We start from the raw sequence: 14,672 nt of genomic DNA on the forward strand, positions 1-14,672 counted from the left end.
TCAGAAATTTTAAACTTTCAACGCTTCAAATATTTTTGAACAAAAATGAGTATTTAAGATATTAGCATCATTATCTAGTGCTTGTTCCAGAAACAAATATGAAAAAACCCTTATCGCATTTGATATAGATTTCTATTTTGATAACAGACCCATAGTTGAACATTTCTAGATACTGGATACTATTTTACTTGCTTCTAGCTGTACTTTCAACAGCTTATGACATTACATGTAGATAGATAGTTTTGCCATTTCTCATTCCCAGCCCAAATCTACAAACATATAAGCATATAGTTTTTGATGAAACTTTTGAATGCCTTTTCTGCTAAATAGAATGAAAGGCTTTTCTCTAGTCTTGGGACCAAGCAGCATGACCTGAGTATATTTTTGCTTCAGAGCATGTGGCCCCAGTGCCACTGTGACCCTGTGATATGATTATTATTCTGTGCATGCTTCCCACCCCCCCCAATTCAAAAAGTAATATTATGTAAGGGCTGTATTACAGCCTGTTAGAATCAATCTTTTCTCAAACTTTAAAGCCAATTTAAAAAGTAAACTATAAATTTTTTGAATAGCAGATTTTTAGAAGACAACAGTATTTATACTCAGTTTCAGCTTCGTACCTCTCCCTTTACACAATTACCTGTTCTTCAAAAGAAAGATTTTAAACTTTGATTTGTCACTCCTGACTCACGATCCAAAAGATAATAGTCACTTTTTTTTCTCGCCTTCAATGAAAAACTTGCATGGCAATGGACTGGAGAAGAAAATAAAATGGAACAGAGAAGTCTATTATTTTCATTCAAGAATGTAAAATTCACCAAAGCCTAGAAACCCGTAAGCTTGAGCCTAATGTATGTTTAACACTAGTGCTATTAAGATAGAAGAGAGCTACTGTAAACACAGTAAAAGAGAGCAGCAGACCTGACCAGGTTAGGAGGGAGTGCAATTCTTCCAAGCAGACTGGCTGGAGCCAGATCTAGGTAGGTGAATATAATAAATGAGGAAACGTGTAATTACGTCAAAGTCTTCACGAAATACCCTTACATTCCAACGCAGATCTAAACAACCTGAGCAAACTAGTGGGGAGCAATCCCTCTCCTAAATTAATTCAGTGGTGCCACCACTTCGATTTTCTTCTCAGATAACTAGGAGGCTTTTTGTGAACCCCATGAGATGTCTTAAATAGCTCGGTACTGCACAGAAACTTTGGAAGCTCTACATGTAGCCTGAAGCTGGTTTGTAAAAGGGCTGATAGCAACCTGACTCTCAGGTATATAAAGAAATGACAAGAAATGCCTCTAAAAAGGAACTTCAAATTTTGATGTTCAGTCCCAAAGTGTTTAATTTATACAGCTGACTTACAGACTGAGATCTATAGTCCTAATTAAATGCCTGCATATCCTATAAAATATATGGGGAGATCCAGCACACTGGAATGAATTGCAATGCAGTGTCAGAAGCACTACTGGGAGAAGCAGCAACTAAAGCTATTTTACAAGAAACAATAAGAGAAGAGATAAAAGATCTCTCATTCTTTTTGAGTATAACCATTTAAGAGGCATCTAGAAGATACCTCCATCAAATACCTCACCTATGGATTTCAAGTTGCTTTGGAATAAATTCCACCTTTCTGCTGACACATAGGTTGAACAGTAATACTAACATTATGATTCCCATATTTCTAAAGTAAAAGCCATAGATCTGATTCCATTTGCTCTCTAACCTGAGGTTATTTCAAAACCCATGCTTCCCTGTGTCCCAGAAAAGTGGCCCGAATTCCACACTATAGGTTTTCCAGGATAAGGGAATTTCTGCATCTTTCCTGGAAGCTGAGCCAGTTCACAAAAGAAAGACTTATTGGCCATAGGAAATAAGAATATAATTTAGCTACAGAGGTATTTTAACAGTGTGTAATGTGACTTGAGGTAAGGGGGTGAGGGGGAAGACTCCATTTGTAAGGATTACTTTCTTTTTTAACCCATAGAAGTATTTTCAGAAATGTCTGCATGTACTTTGCAAAAAAGTGAGTGAAGTGGAAGTCGTGGTCCAATTGACCAAGCTGTAATTACTTCTAGATACTACAATAGATTAAACATGCCTGAAGACACATGTGCTCAAAATCTGAGTAACTGAAATGTTCAAAATGGTTTAGGAAGCTTTTTTGAAACTATTGCTATTAAAAATATTGCTACTTTCTCTTTGCAAATACAATGGCAGAGCAACCAACTAAACAGCATACAACTAACTTCAAATATTATTCAGGTATACAGATTTACACACCAAGGCCATTCTAAAATGAGATTAGAGCAATGGTGGAGCACAGAAACAGAAGATTCAGTATAACTCTCACTCAAAATGAGAAGATGATCAAAATATTTGGTCCCTACTCAATAGCAAACCTGATGAACCCATAGCAACTTCCACTTTTACTTTATTTTTAAAGAAAAAATAAAAAAATAGCATTTTATGCCACTGACGTAATCTTCAACAGTCCTTTTCAGGGTTGCCTCTGAGAACAAAGCCTTCTTCACTCTTTCAAGTTGGAACAGACAATTACATTTCAACTTCTTGGTGTTGTTTTTCTCAGTCTTTTCTTTGTATTGGGAAATGTAATAGTCACCTGTCAATTCTATTTGGACTTAAAAAACCAATTGTTTGGCTTCATTAAAGAAAAGGTTAAAAACTGTGCTTTAACAGTAAATCCACAGGAACATCCTAAGAACAAATGTAAAATCATTAACTATATTTAAAGCATAAGAATCAGAACAGTTTTAGAATCGGTGACCGGATCCCTGTCCAACAGAATTTCTCGTCCAGTCCCTGCTACAGTCCTTCTGAAAAAGTGTCATGACCTAACAATGTCCTCACATACCTTGGTGTAGGATCTTGTTTCTTTCATGCCAACAGGGGTCTTGTTGCATACTGTGCAACTTTGTTGTTAATTCATTACACATTAGCTGTTGCTTGTAAGTGCATTATTTGAAGTCTGAGTTAATACATGCATACATAGCTTCCTTTTACTGAGTTACCAAAGCATCACTGGCTCTACAGTGTTCCTCCCCACAGCCTAAACCTGTATTTGTTAGTTCCCTGAGCTTTCTTCAACACACACTGGATAGGTGTTCTTCTTAACTGCATTTCCTCCATCTTTTATCCTGTGGTTTTGAGCGGCTGACTTCCAACAGTCGCTTCCTAAAACTGCTGTAAGATCAAAATCTGCCTGACAGACTAGTAGGTCACATTTGGGGGCAGTAGGGGAGGGACAGACAGACACACAAAAAATCTGAAAAAAAACCCCAACCCAAAACCCCAAACAAAAAAAACCTGTTCAGGACAATAAAGGTTTGGAAAACATACTAACATGAGCTCCATTTTGGACAGGAAGAGGAGCAGAGACATATAAAGCTTTCTACCAGAAGTGGAAGCGAAACAAGGCTTGCCCGGGGGAAGCAGGAGAGAGAGCACACAGATCAGGATGCTGACGGCTGCAACATTTTCATATGCATGCGGGAGAAACATTAAACCAGCCTTCAGTTCTGAGCATTTTATTACCCTCAGATTCTGAAGGCAAGCTGTGAATGTCGAGAGTAATAAGAACTAAGAGAAAATTGTCAAGTATCTCTAAATGCAATTAAGGTCCTCAAAAGCAGCCTCAATAAGGCTAAAAAAAGTTCTAAAGGGAACTACTGCAAAGTGAGGAAGGAACTGCAGGTGCACATAGCTGTGCAGGAACACAGGGTACTCTGCTAATAGCACTACGCCTCGCTGAAACAACTGAGTCAGCAGAATTTCTATTTATATGCTCTCTTCCTACAACAGTCACAGTCAAGGCAGAAAACTCAGCAGTCCTGCCTCAAGGGAGAAACTGGTATACTTGAGAAAGAATCAGCAGTATGGTATAAGATGCAATTCTACCTTTAAGCTTACACAGGAGTCAGAAATTACTGACAGAAAAGAGTAAGTTCTTGATAAAACTCATTAAGATGGAGGTTTTGTGCTTTCCCCACTTCCCTTTGTTTCCACAGTAAGACACCCCTCCCCCCTCAGAAACCTATTTGGCATACAAGTAACCAAGCAAGCTTTAGTAAGCCTATTTTGTCTTCCATAGGTCTGCATGTAGAAATGGCTGAGAACCTACACCCGTTTTCCTTTTGTGAGGCTGACTTTCATGACACTATTTAAGACAAGTTTTATTACTGGCATTTTATTTGTTGTAGCTGATAAATGAATACTGTCTATGTGTTCATCAAACCAGATTAATTCTTTGACCTGCCAGCTTCAGGCTTTCTTCCAATACAAAAGTTGTTTTCATGTAAAATGGCTACTTTTTGTCACAGTCAAATTCCACAACTAACTGAATCATTACTGAGGAATTCCTTCAGATTTTGTTTTTTAAGAAGTTATCTTATATTCCAACACTCCTATTAAACACAGTATCATTGGTGTATAAACAGGTTAACAAGAAGATTTAACTTTAACCCTCCATTGGAAAAAAACCTGAATAGCAAAATGTTTCCCCAAATGGATGGAAATCTGCAATGAAAAAAAAATGTTTTAAAGTTTCCAAAAGATCAACATGCTTACTTCTAGAAAGGGATAGTACTACTCCTGAAACAAATAATTGGCTCTTTAGGTATATAATCATTGATACGGATAAAAGCTCAGCAACAGCATTAGACTGAGACTATAAATTTACTTCCTAGTCTACAAGCAACAATAACCAAACATCTATTCTTAGGTCCTATGTAGTTTTAATAGGAACATTAAACAGATGTAAATTGTTACCGTTTTATCCCTGAGTCGTTCTCCATGGATAAGAAAATCAGCACAGCTATTCTCTTCCTGCGGAATGACTTTGAAGACTGTGACACAGCTTAGTCCACCCCCTCCAAGTGGTAACCATCCACCACTTGAGTCATCCCGGGTCATCACCACAGCTCGCACTCGTGCATAACTATTACTGGAAGAGATGCAAAAGAAGAAATTAGTTTTCCATAAATGCAAACCAGCTAAGTCTAGTTACAAAAACAAAACAAAACAACAAACCCACAACCAAGATCACGATAATTAACATTGTGGAGGTTCAGTCCTTCCAGAACAGTCACCTAGAAGAAACCAGTTTAAGAAGACCCTCTAAAAAATGTTCCTCTGTACTTCTATGCCTTCATTAGGACTTCTTGGAGCTTACATTCAATTGCTTGTAAAGAAACTTAACCAGACAATATAGTTCCTCAGAGTCAAAACTGATACACTTCTAAAACTTTACAGTCAGTGATCTAGCTAGAGAAGGCCAGGGGTGGGAAGGGAGTAAGAATCAACTCCCGATTTATTTTAGACTAATCATGAAGCCAGTCAGCCACCATGAAATTGCACAGAAAAGAGAACAAGCAAGCAGAAAGAGGTCAGGCCTTCTGCCACTGAAATCTAAACAAGAACAGGCTTCTAGCCAGAAACCCCGCTTCCCTTCGTCCCTCCCTCCTCCCCACGCACATAACCCGTCCTTTGCAAGGGTAGGTCAGGACACACAGGCTATGGGGTTCGACAACAGAACCAGTTACGGCTACTTAAAACCTAATATGTGCAGCGTCTACTTGCTGGTTCTCTCCTGTACTCACAGTATGTGGAAAATTACTTGCATTTTACAATTTAACAGCTTTTTCCATCATTTAGCATTTTTATAAAATAAACAAATGGTTATCACCTCATTACTTAAAAAGCCAAATTCCTTTTTCAGAGTCTTGGAAAAAGCGTTTTTGGCGATATCTCTCTCTCAGCTTTTACTTATTTCTTTTAAATTAAATGACACATTTTAGTTTTAGTTATGAATTTGCTGCTACATCAGTTGGAAAACCCCATGGTTTACCAAGGATATGATAAGATTCTACATTCGAAGTATGGTTTACTACATGAATGTAATAGTCCATGAATGAATGTTCCAACACTTTAAAAGAAATAAGCTTCATGATATCTTTTGCAACATATTTCTGATTGAGGCTTTAAGTAGTTATGCCAGTTAGCTTTAGTGATGTCAAATTTAAGGACTGAACAGGAAATACTAGAAGAGGACAAAGTTGTTCCTTCTGTACAAAATTACTTGCGATATAACCATTCACCAAACTGTTGTATTTTAAAGGGATCACTGCTTTGTTTTTTTCTTTTTCCCCCAGATGTCCCAAAATAACTGAAGGTAGGCTTTTTTGCGTAATTAATATATTATGTTCTCACACACACACACACATATGATTCACACATATGATTCACTTATATATATAAAAAAGAATTTTGCTGCAAGCATCTAAAGCTTAAATACATAACGGTTTGCAAAATGGGAAATAAAACAAGACTATCCAATTTTAGCTTATAGGCAAATGAATTTCTTATAGACACTTTGTTTGCCCCCTCCAAGCAAAAAACCATCCTCCTCCTCCCCCTAAACCTCATAGTTAAAATGACAGTTCAGTCAATGTTTCTCACCATTTCTGTACCAACATCTTTTAGTAACTCCTCCCACACAGTAGACAAATATAATCAAGAAAAATCCAATCCTTCATTGTATGCATCTATCAATTCTAATATCTGCAAATAAAAATGGCTGTATCTTTAGTTATTAATTTAGTTACTATTAATAGTAATATTACTGAAAATTGAATCATTCATTGGTCTCTATCACTATACTTCACTCAGAGGTAAGTTCAGATTGTAGTTGTATACTTCAGATACAGGTAGTCTTTTGTCTTATTTCTCTCAGGTGAAGACCCTCTTCTGACAGAAACTGAGGACACCAGTACTTTCCCCTGAAACGGTAAGAAATAGGATGTTCCAGCTGGTTAAACCTACACACTCTCTTTGCTATTCTCCATCCAAGTGAACCACAAATTTAGCTTTAAAGTTATTTGGTCCATAAATTTGGTTGTAAATCTGCATATTAGAGCTTTCTTTTGTATACCAACAGACTCCAGCAAGAGTTCAGTTAAGCATCATTTAGGGGTATCACAGAACTTCACTTAGGCTACATGAGAAAACTGGAACTACAACAGATAATTTTTTTTTTTTTTAATTAAAATTTACACTCCGCATCCATTTTCTTTTCAAGAATTGCTAAGGAGAAGCAAAGATGGAGGATACATATCATACCTCAGTGGCTTAGCTACTTCCATTTGCTAGAAGTTTTCTGTCACTGTTGGGTTTTCCCCCTTCCCTATACTGAGACGCCTAGTTTGGTCTAGTTAACAATCTTGTGTTTTGCTTCCATATTTTCTAAACTGTTTTAAACAACATTTATCCTTTCAAATATTTTAGAAACTATTGACAAATCCACTGCATTAGTGCAAGAGCCAAAATAAAATTCCGCAATAGGTAATATTTAATTAATAACCCCTTAAATTGAAACAAAACAGTTTTTCCAGACAACCACCCTGTAAATTAACTGGACAAATTCATTACTGTACTTGCAACAATGCCAAGAACTATGAAGAGATGGTTTAGTTTTGTGTTTTTGTGGTTTGGTTTTTAATTTTTATTTTTTTTTTATACTTTAAAGGAAGTCACTGTTGGTAACAATAGTTATTTTTAGTAACAATATAAGCTGGCTTGCAATTAACCACAAAGCAGCAGCAGGACTTAGAGTGATTTCCATTTCCAGAATCCTCTGCAAACAAAACAGCATCTGCCTGTCACACTACTGGTGCTACTGAAACCACCCAGATGCCTTGTATCTCTAAGTGTTATAGTCCCATCTACTTTTGGGAATTCAGAACAAATTGCTAAACTGCTGGTGTAGCTTAGCTGTGGGGAAAAAGGGCAGACAAGGCTCCAGTGTCTTCCAGCACCACCCCTGCAGCCTAGGATTTTTACCTACTCTTGCATGTTTAACAGCTCTATCAGGAATAACTAAACAAAAGAAAATCAAACAAACAGGGCAATTAGCTGAGCATTGCTCTTATGAAACCTTTTACTAGAGCTACCACAAGCATGTGAAATGTAGGATGAAAAGCAGCATTCCAACAGCAGGCCCAAACCTATTGTATCACATCCAACCTTTCTTGAGACCCCCTGATTTTGGTTGTGGCCACTGAAAACTCTTGAGGCAGAGCAAGGTTTACAGGAAAAGTCAAATGGGATTCTGTCTATAGGAGCACGCTGCTTCCCAAGAGTCAGTGCTGAGTATCAGTGAAGACTGGGGACAACCACACTGGAATCCAGGATCAATTCCTAAAAACTATGGAAACAGATCCTCTCTCTAACAGCTAAGTGCCTCAGGCAAGGAGATGAGAGTACACTATTCTTACATGATTTCGGTGTTATAAATCATGATGAAGTAGGAGAAAAGGGGAAAAAAAAAAGTTATCTACAGTGTTATTTTCCCCTAGTAGTTAAGAGCTATTGAAGAGTACAGCATGTGTCTGAACAGTATACCTACTAAACTTGAAACAAAATAATTTTAAGATAGCATAGCAGATTGTGTAAAGTTGCATTCTAAAAATATTAGCAAATGTGGGGTGAACCAAGAAGCCTGAGAAAGCATTAGGGGACAGAAACAAAGGGCTACAAACCATAACTGGACAGGTAAGATATAAGACTTACAGTCCTTGCCTGCCATCAACTTTATTTTAAGAGCATCAAGCATTAAAATCTGACCACGGATTTTAAAGGCTCTCTCTTCCCTCCAAAAGCTGTGTATATATATCATTGTAATGCTCTCGGGCCCATAATGACTTATGACCTGGATGACCAAACTGTTGTTCAAGCCCAGGAAGCACTCCACTGACCTCAACTGGCTGGGACCTTCAGCACAGCAACTAATGAACAATCCTGCTGGTGGCCAGAGGGAGGAATGCAATTGTAATTTCATCACTATGGCTTTTTCGTAAAAAATTAATTATTTTGATAATTTGGAGTATTTCTTGGGTGTAATATCAAGCCAATTAAAGATACCAAATGTTATTACGACATTTGTCCTTTCTTCCATTAGTAATCCAAAAGAGAATGAAGGTTAAGAATTTTCTGCCAAAATATTTTTCCCAAAGAAAGAAGGGAAGAGATGTTGAAGGAGGAAAGAGAACCAAAACCAAAAAACAGCTACCTTGTTGCATTACATTTATTTTAACCCAGTTTCAACGGTATGCAAATCTTCCCTCTCCTAGATTCATATTAAGCATTACCATTCTTTTATTTGTATTGCATCTTGCACAGTTCTATTTTAATATAGGACTGAAAAATAAGTGATCTCAGAAATGTTGTTAAGACAATTGAACTGCAATTGCAAACTGTTTTTTAATACTATAAAGCTAGTACCATCACCATCAAGAAACCTGGATCTTCAAATGGAGTTATAAACTGAACCATATGAGAACCTGACCCTCTTAGCTTCAGTAAAAATATTTAGCATTATGGTTTCTTTCAAAGCGGGAAGGTGGATTTGCAGAAAATGACCTCGGGTTTCAGGTGGACACCAAGTTGAACATAATCCAGAAATGTGCCCTTGGGACAAAGGCAGCCAACAGTGTCCTGGCCTGCATTAGGAGAAGTGTTGCCAGTAGGTTGAGGTAGGTGATCCTTCCCCTCTACTCAGCACTGTTGAGGCCACAGCTGGAGTGCTGGGTCCGGTGCTGGGCTCCTCAGGACAAGAGCGATATGGAGCTGCTGGAAGGAGTCCAGCGAAGACCACCAAGATGATTATGGGACCGGAGCATATCATATGAAGGAAGGCTGAGAGAGCTGGGGCTGTTCAGCCTGTAGAAGACTCAGGGGTATCTTATCAACGTATATAAGGATGGAGCCAGGTTCTTTTCAGTGATGCCCAGTGACAGGACCAGAGGCAATGGGCACAAACTGAAGCACAGGAGGTTCCACTTGAACATTAGGAAATACTTTTTCACTGTGAGGGTGCCTGAGCACTAGCACAGGTTGCCCAGAGAAGTTGTGCAGTCTCCATCCTTGGAGATACTCAAAAGCTGCCTGGACATAGTCCTGGGTAACCTGCTTTAGGTGGCCCTCCTTGAGCAGGGGGGGTGGACAAGATGACCTCCAGAGGTCCCTTCCAACTTCAATTATTCTGTGATTCTTTCTTTTATTTAATGTCATATTTCAAAGCACAGCAATTTCAATAAAACACAACTTTAGAAATATAACTAATATGGGTTAATTTAAGAAAATTCATGATACTTTGAAGTAAGAGTTGACACTGTGCACAACTGCTATTTAAACACTTCTGACAAGGCTAAGGGAAAAAAAAAAAAGGCATTCTGAAAAATCGTGACACACTCTGTTATGAAATTACACTATCTTTGCTGGCACCCAGGTAACAGCTCCAGGCTGATCTCCAAAGTGAACTGGTCATGGATCAAGGCTCTTTACCTTTGACTGGCACTTCACACACGTACTTTAACCCCTCCAACTTCTGGTGCAATATACTTTTGTGTTTGTAGCCTCACCCAAAGAGCATACATGAACCACAGTTGGCTTTTTATGGTTCTTATTATCCAAACAGCTTAGCAGAAGATTTTACGATTCCCAGCTAGAGAAGCGCTCATGAGTACGTGCATGCCCAGAGTACCAAAAGGTACTGAGCTAAAGTTTATTTTACTTGCAGATAACATTTGTTGAGTATTGACTCAATTTAGAAAAAAAAAAAAATTAATTTCACCAGTATCACATGAACATATCAGTACACTGCTGAGGATATAAAGCCCTTTGTTACTAAAGGTTTAGAGAATGACTGCCACTGGCAGAAAACATTAATGACTTATCTACAACAGAAGGAGATGCAAATGCAGCACGAATACTAAAGACGACATAATTTACATCAAGAAAACATATGACAGCATATCCTATTAATTTTTATGAGAAGGAAACTGCTGTATATATATTTTTTGCCTTAATAACAACTACTATATGAGGCTCTGCCTGACATGACTTACCTTTCTCCTCTCAAAATTATACCAGCAAATCAGAATATACACCAAACTATTATGCTGGTGGAAGTCAAAACTTTATTCTCCTTTGAGAGAGGCAAAAGGTATTCTTCACAATAAAGACAGGAGGTACAGCAACCGTGTGTGGCTACTATGCCTAGGAAATTTATTTTTGTTAGGAGCTTAGCAAGAAAAGACATGGATTTCCAGAAGAACTATAGACAAATGCTGTTATGTTTAAGATACTGGTAGCCACACTGATTTACTGAAGAGCTTTGGACTTTGCCAAAAAAACTGAATGGGACATTCCTGCTCAAACAACAGTAACAACAAAAATCTACCTACAGAAACCTGAACTACCGAGCAAAATGGCTTGAACTCAAAATGGCAGAAGGAAAAAGCTATGTGGGAAACTGTATTACATAAGGAGGGGATAACTGATAACCTGAAAGAGTCAAAAATACTTGATTACACAATTAATATTTAGCAGGAGAGGCTTGTAAAACAAGGTGTTTGAAGGTGTACCTACAATATAAAAGGGAAAATGAGACACAAATGAACAAGTGTCCAGAACGGGAAACTGTCAAAACAGTATATTGCTGTTATGAAGTGCTCTCTTGGACATAAATGTCAGAAAAAAAATAAATAAAAAAATTACAAAATAGCAGCACTAGAAGCACATTCCCATTTGAATACAGACAACTTAAGATTTGTGACCCTGTAAAGTAACCGATTCTGCAAGGAAGAATGGCTACTACCGCAAGAACTCTTGCAAAGCACAAAAGCACATGAAGAATGGAGAAGCTGTTAAAAAGATGTGAAAACCATGACAACTACATACAAAGTAGATATTTGACATTTCCGTGAATAACATTTTAGACCAGCTCCCTGGCACCTCCTCTTGTTTAATAATTGTAGTTAGTTTCTATTACTTCTATATGTCATCCATGAGGATTGGTTAAATGAAGTAGTATCTTAGCAGATTAAAGGAGACCACAACACATACTTGGGTTCCACCTCTTTTAAAGAAACTGCCTTCCAGAGGCCTAAGTTTTCATAATAGTATAGATTCTGTAACATTGTCTGGTCAAGGCATATTACTTAGAAAACTGTATCCGATATCAAATGCAAGCAAATAAAAAACCCAAACAAACTTATTTTTCTTTCTACTCTTCCCCACTGAAGTTAAAAAGAATACAAGTAACATTCAAAGATGGGTCCACAGGTTTTGGACACATGTAGCAGAACTAAAAGAATAGTACATAGTATGTAGTTCCCCTTTTTAAGAGTTGCTGAGATGAGCTGGACATGGAAGATGCTTTTTAATGACTTCCACAGCTGCCTGCTTAACAACAGAGGACTGCTGGTACCAGGGACTCTGGGATTAAATTCCATCCAGTTTTAGGCAGATGGGATAACAGAACTTGAGTGGTCAGATCTTGCTACTCATATGCCCCCCAAGTTTAATGGTCTTCATCCAGAAAACACTAAATTTGCCTAATTTTTACAAGCTGACAGCCATGAACTCCAGAAATATCCACTCTTCATGCCAGCCTGGCTTCTCCTCTCTCTCTCTGTTCTCATAGGTTTTTTTCCTTCCTTACCCCAGAATTTCTGAAGATCCAAAGAAATCTCTTCACTCCATTTATAGCACAGAACTGTCTGTGCCTCTTCTAATTTTGCAAAATCACTACTTGTTTCTTATCAAGTAGCAATCAAGCTGTTGGGTACTGATGCCATGTATTAACTGTGACTTGCTTACAATGAAAACATACAGAAAAAGATGAAAAAGCCCACAAATAAAACAAGAGAAAGTGAATTTTTTAGATAAGAAAAGTTACCATTTCTTTCCAACCTTGCAAAAAAAAGAGGAACATGTAAAGAAACCATGGAAGACAAGCTTTTAATTTGCTCCGGCACTTCAGCAAACTTAGGACAAGCTCAAGTTTGTAGCCTAGGGCAGATTCCACTGAAACTAAGAAAACTTGACACTTCCAGTAAATGTTGTCAGACAACATCCATCTAGTCTAGAAGGAATTTTTTTTTTTTTTAAATGAAGCTTACAGTTTCAGTTATGCCTTGTAGTTTCCTTGGAATAGCAATGATTATTACAGTTTATGATATATAATTTAAGGAAAGTTTTTCACGTAATAGGTACATCTGAACATGTCAGAATCCTCTCTTCTCTCAGGGCCATTTTCCTCCAGTCTTACATACTTAAGTCTCTGAGCTTCACTCAAGTATGCAAGTACAATTAGATCACCCTCATGGTCAAAGCTATTAGTCATCTAAGCCATCAAGATTAAAGATGGCAGGACTCTGGAGACCCCGTTAGCAGGAGACGTGAATGCATTAATCAACAAGTCATTTTGTAATAAAGTTCTTGACCACTAAAATAAGATGAGGGTAACTAATACATTGAAAGAAGACCACAATAAGATTCCTTATGAACAATTTTAGCTACTCTAAGAAGGTATGACAGGCTGTACCGAGCGTGTTATTTTCAAACAAGCACCTGTGTACTTTTTATTCCACTGCTCCTTGCACTTAAGAATAGTGCTCCAGAAATGTCCAAAAAGCTATTATTCTCCTCCTAACACACCTAAGAACTTATTTAGCAAAATTTCTTTCAGCTTGTCCTGGACTATACACTCTTTGGCACAGGGACCATCTGTAATGAGCATAATTCAATAATGACCTGAGTGCATGTGGTATACAGTGTACAGAGCTTAGCTGGTGGGCTGCTACATACTCCTAATCTTTTGGCAATAGATTTATAGAAGAAAAAAGCATCAGCTCCACTGAGTTTACTCACCTCAAGCAATGCTTGATATTAGGTAGGCAACCACAAAATTTAAATTTTTATCTTGTCACATTAAAACAAATTTATAAAAGGTCCAGATCATTCCTGGCATGCATTTCCCACTCAGCCTGCATAGAAAAAGAACAGAACCTGAAACCAAATAAAGCATATCCACACTTACAAAAATAATCTTCCTTTAACTGTCTTGCTGAGCTGTGAGATTGCTAATGAATGTTGTGTAAGAAATAGTGTTTTAAAACTATGTGAATTAAAACTGTAGTATCATTTGTTGATACTGTTAAATCTAAAGCATGTCTCAACATTTACATTGATGTGGCTTTTCAGGGACTTTAACCTGCCCATACAAAAGTGATCTTGCAAAGTAAATTATATTCTAAGAAAATCCCTAATGCTAAATTGCTCTTTTTAACGTAATAACAAAACAACAAACATCCAAAAGGATGTTTCAAACACAGACGAATGGACAAATCATAAATGTCCACACTAACAAAAGGGAAAGGCTACAAGCCAAACTGCAAATTGCTTAACAAATAGCACCAAAATCAGAGTAAAAAAGAAAATCTGAACAAGCCTTAAAGAAGACAGCTTGTGAACTTAAAGGTCTGTGTTCAGTGACCAAAAGGAAGCTACCATTCCCTTGCTATGCAGCACCACCCTTTGTGGTTTGAATCAGTCTTTTTGTAGTTTTAACAAACCATGTATATTTGGGATAGAGGAAATAAACTGAGACAGACACGTGAGAGACAAATGCAAAGACTTCTATTGCAATAATCCACCAAAGGAGAAGAAACAAAAGATTACACAAGATTATACAAACTGTTTTAATGGTATGCCCTTCATATTTGCAATACGTCAGCATGAACAATGTGACTTACATAGCCAATATATAACTCTATGATCTATGTTTGACAATCTCAGTAATAATTAGCATCCTA

The 14,672-nt window shown here is 37.5% G+C and overlaps 1 protein-coding gene across 1 annotated transcript in view; it reads right to left on the reverse strand.

Moving 5' to 3' along the window:
• Positions 1–14,672, reverse strand: part of SPRED1 (sprouty-related, EVH1 domain containing 1) — a 59,183-nt gene that overhangs the window by 19,988 nt on the left and 24,523 nt on the right. Inside the window, exon 2 of the mRNA XM_010574219.1 lies at positions 4,786–4,960. Within this exon, the coding sequence (XP_010572521.1) occupies positions 4,786–4,960 (175 nt within the window). The remainder of the gene's footprint in view (positions 1–4,785; positions 4,961–14,672) is intronic.

Source organism: Haliaeetus leucocephalus, unplaced genomic scaffold (genome assembly GCF_000737465.1).
Source record: "Haliaeetus leucocephalus isolate CR32 unplaced genomic scaffold, Haliaeetus_leucocephalus-4.0 Scaffold417, whole genome shotgun sequence".
Classification (NCBI taxonomy): domain Eukaryota; kingdom Metazoa; phylum Chordata; class Aves; order Accipitriformes; family Accipitridae; genus Haliaeetus; species Haliaeetus leucocephalus.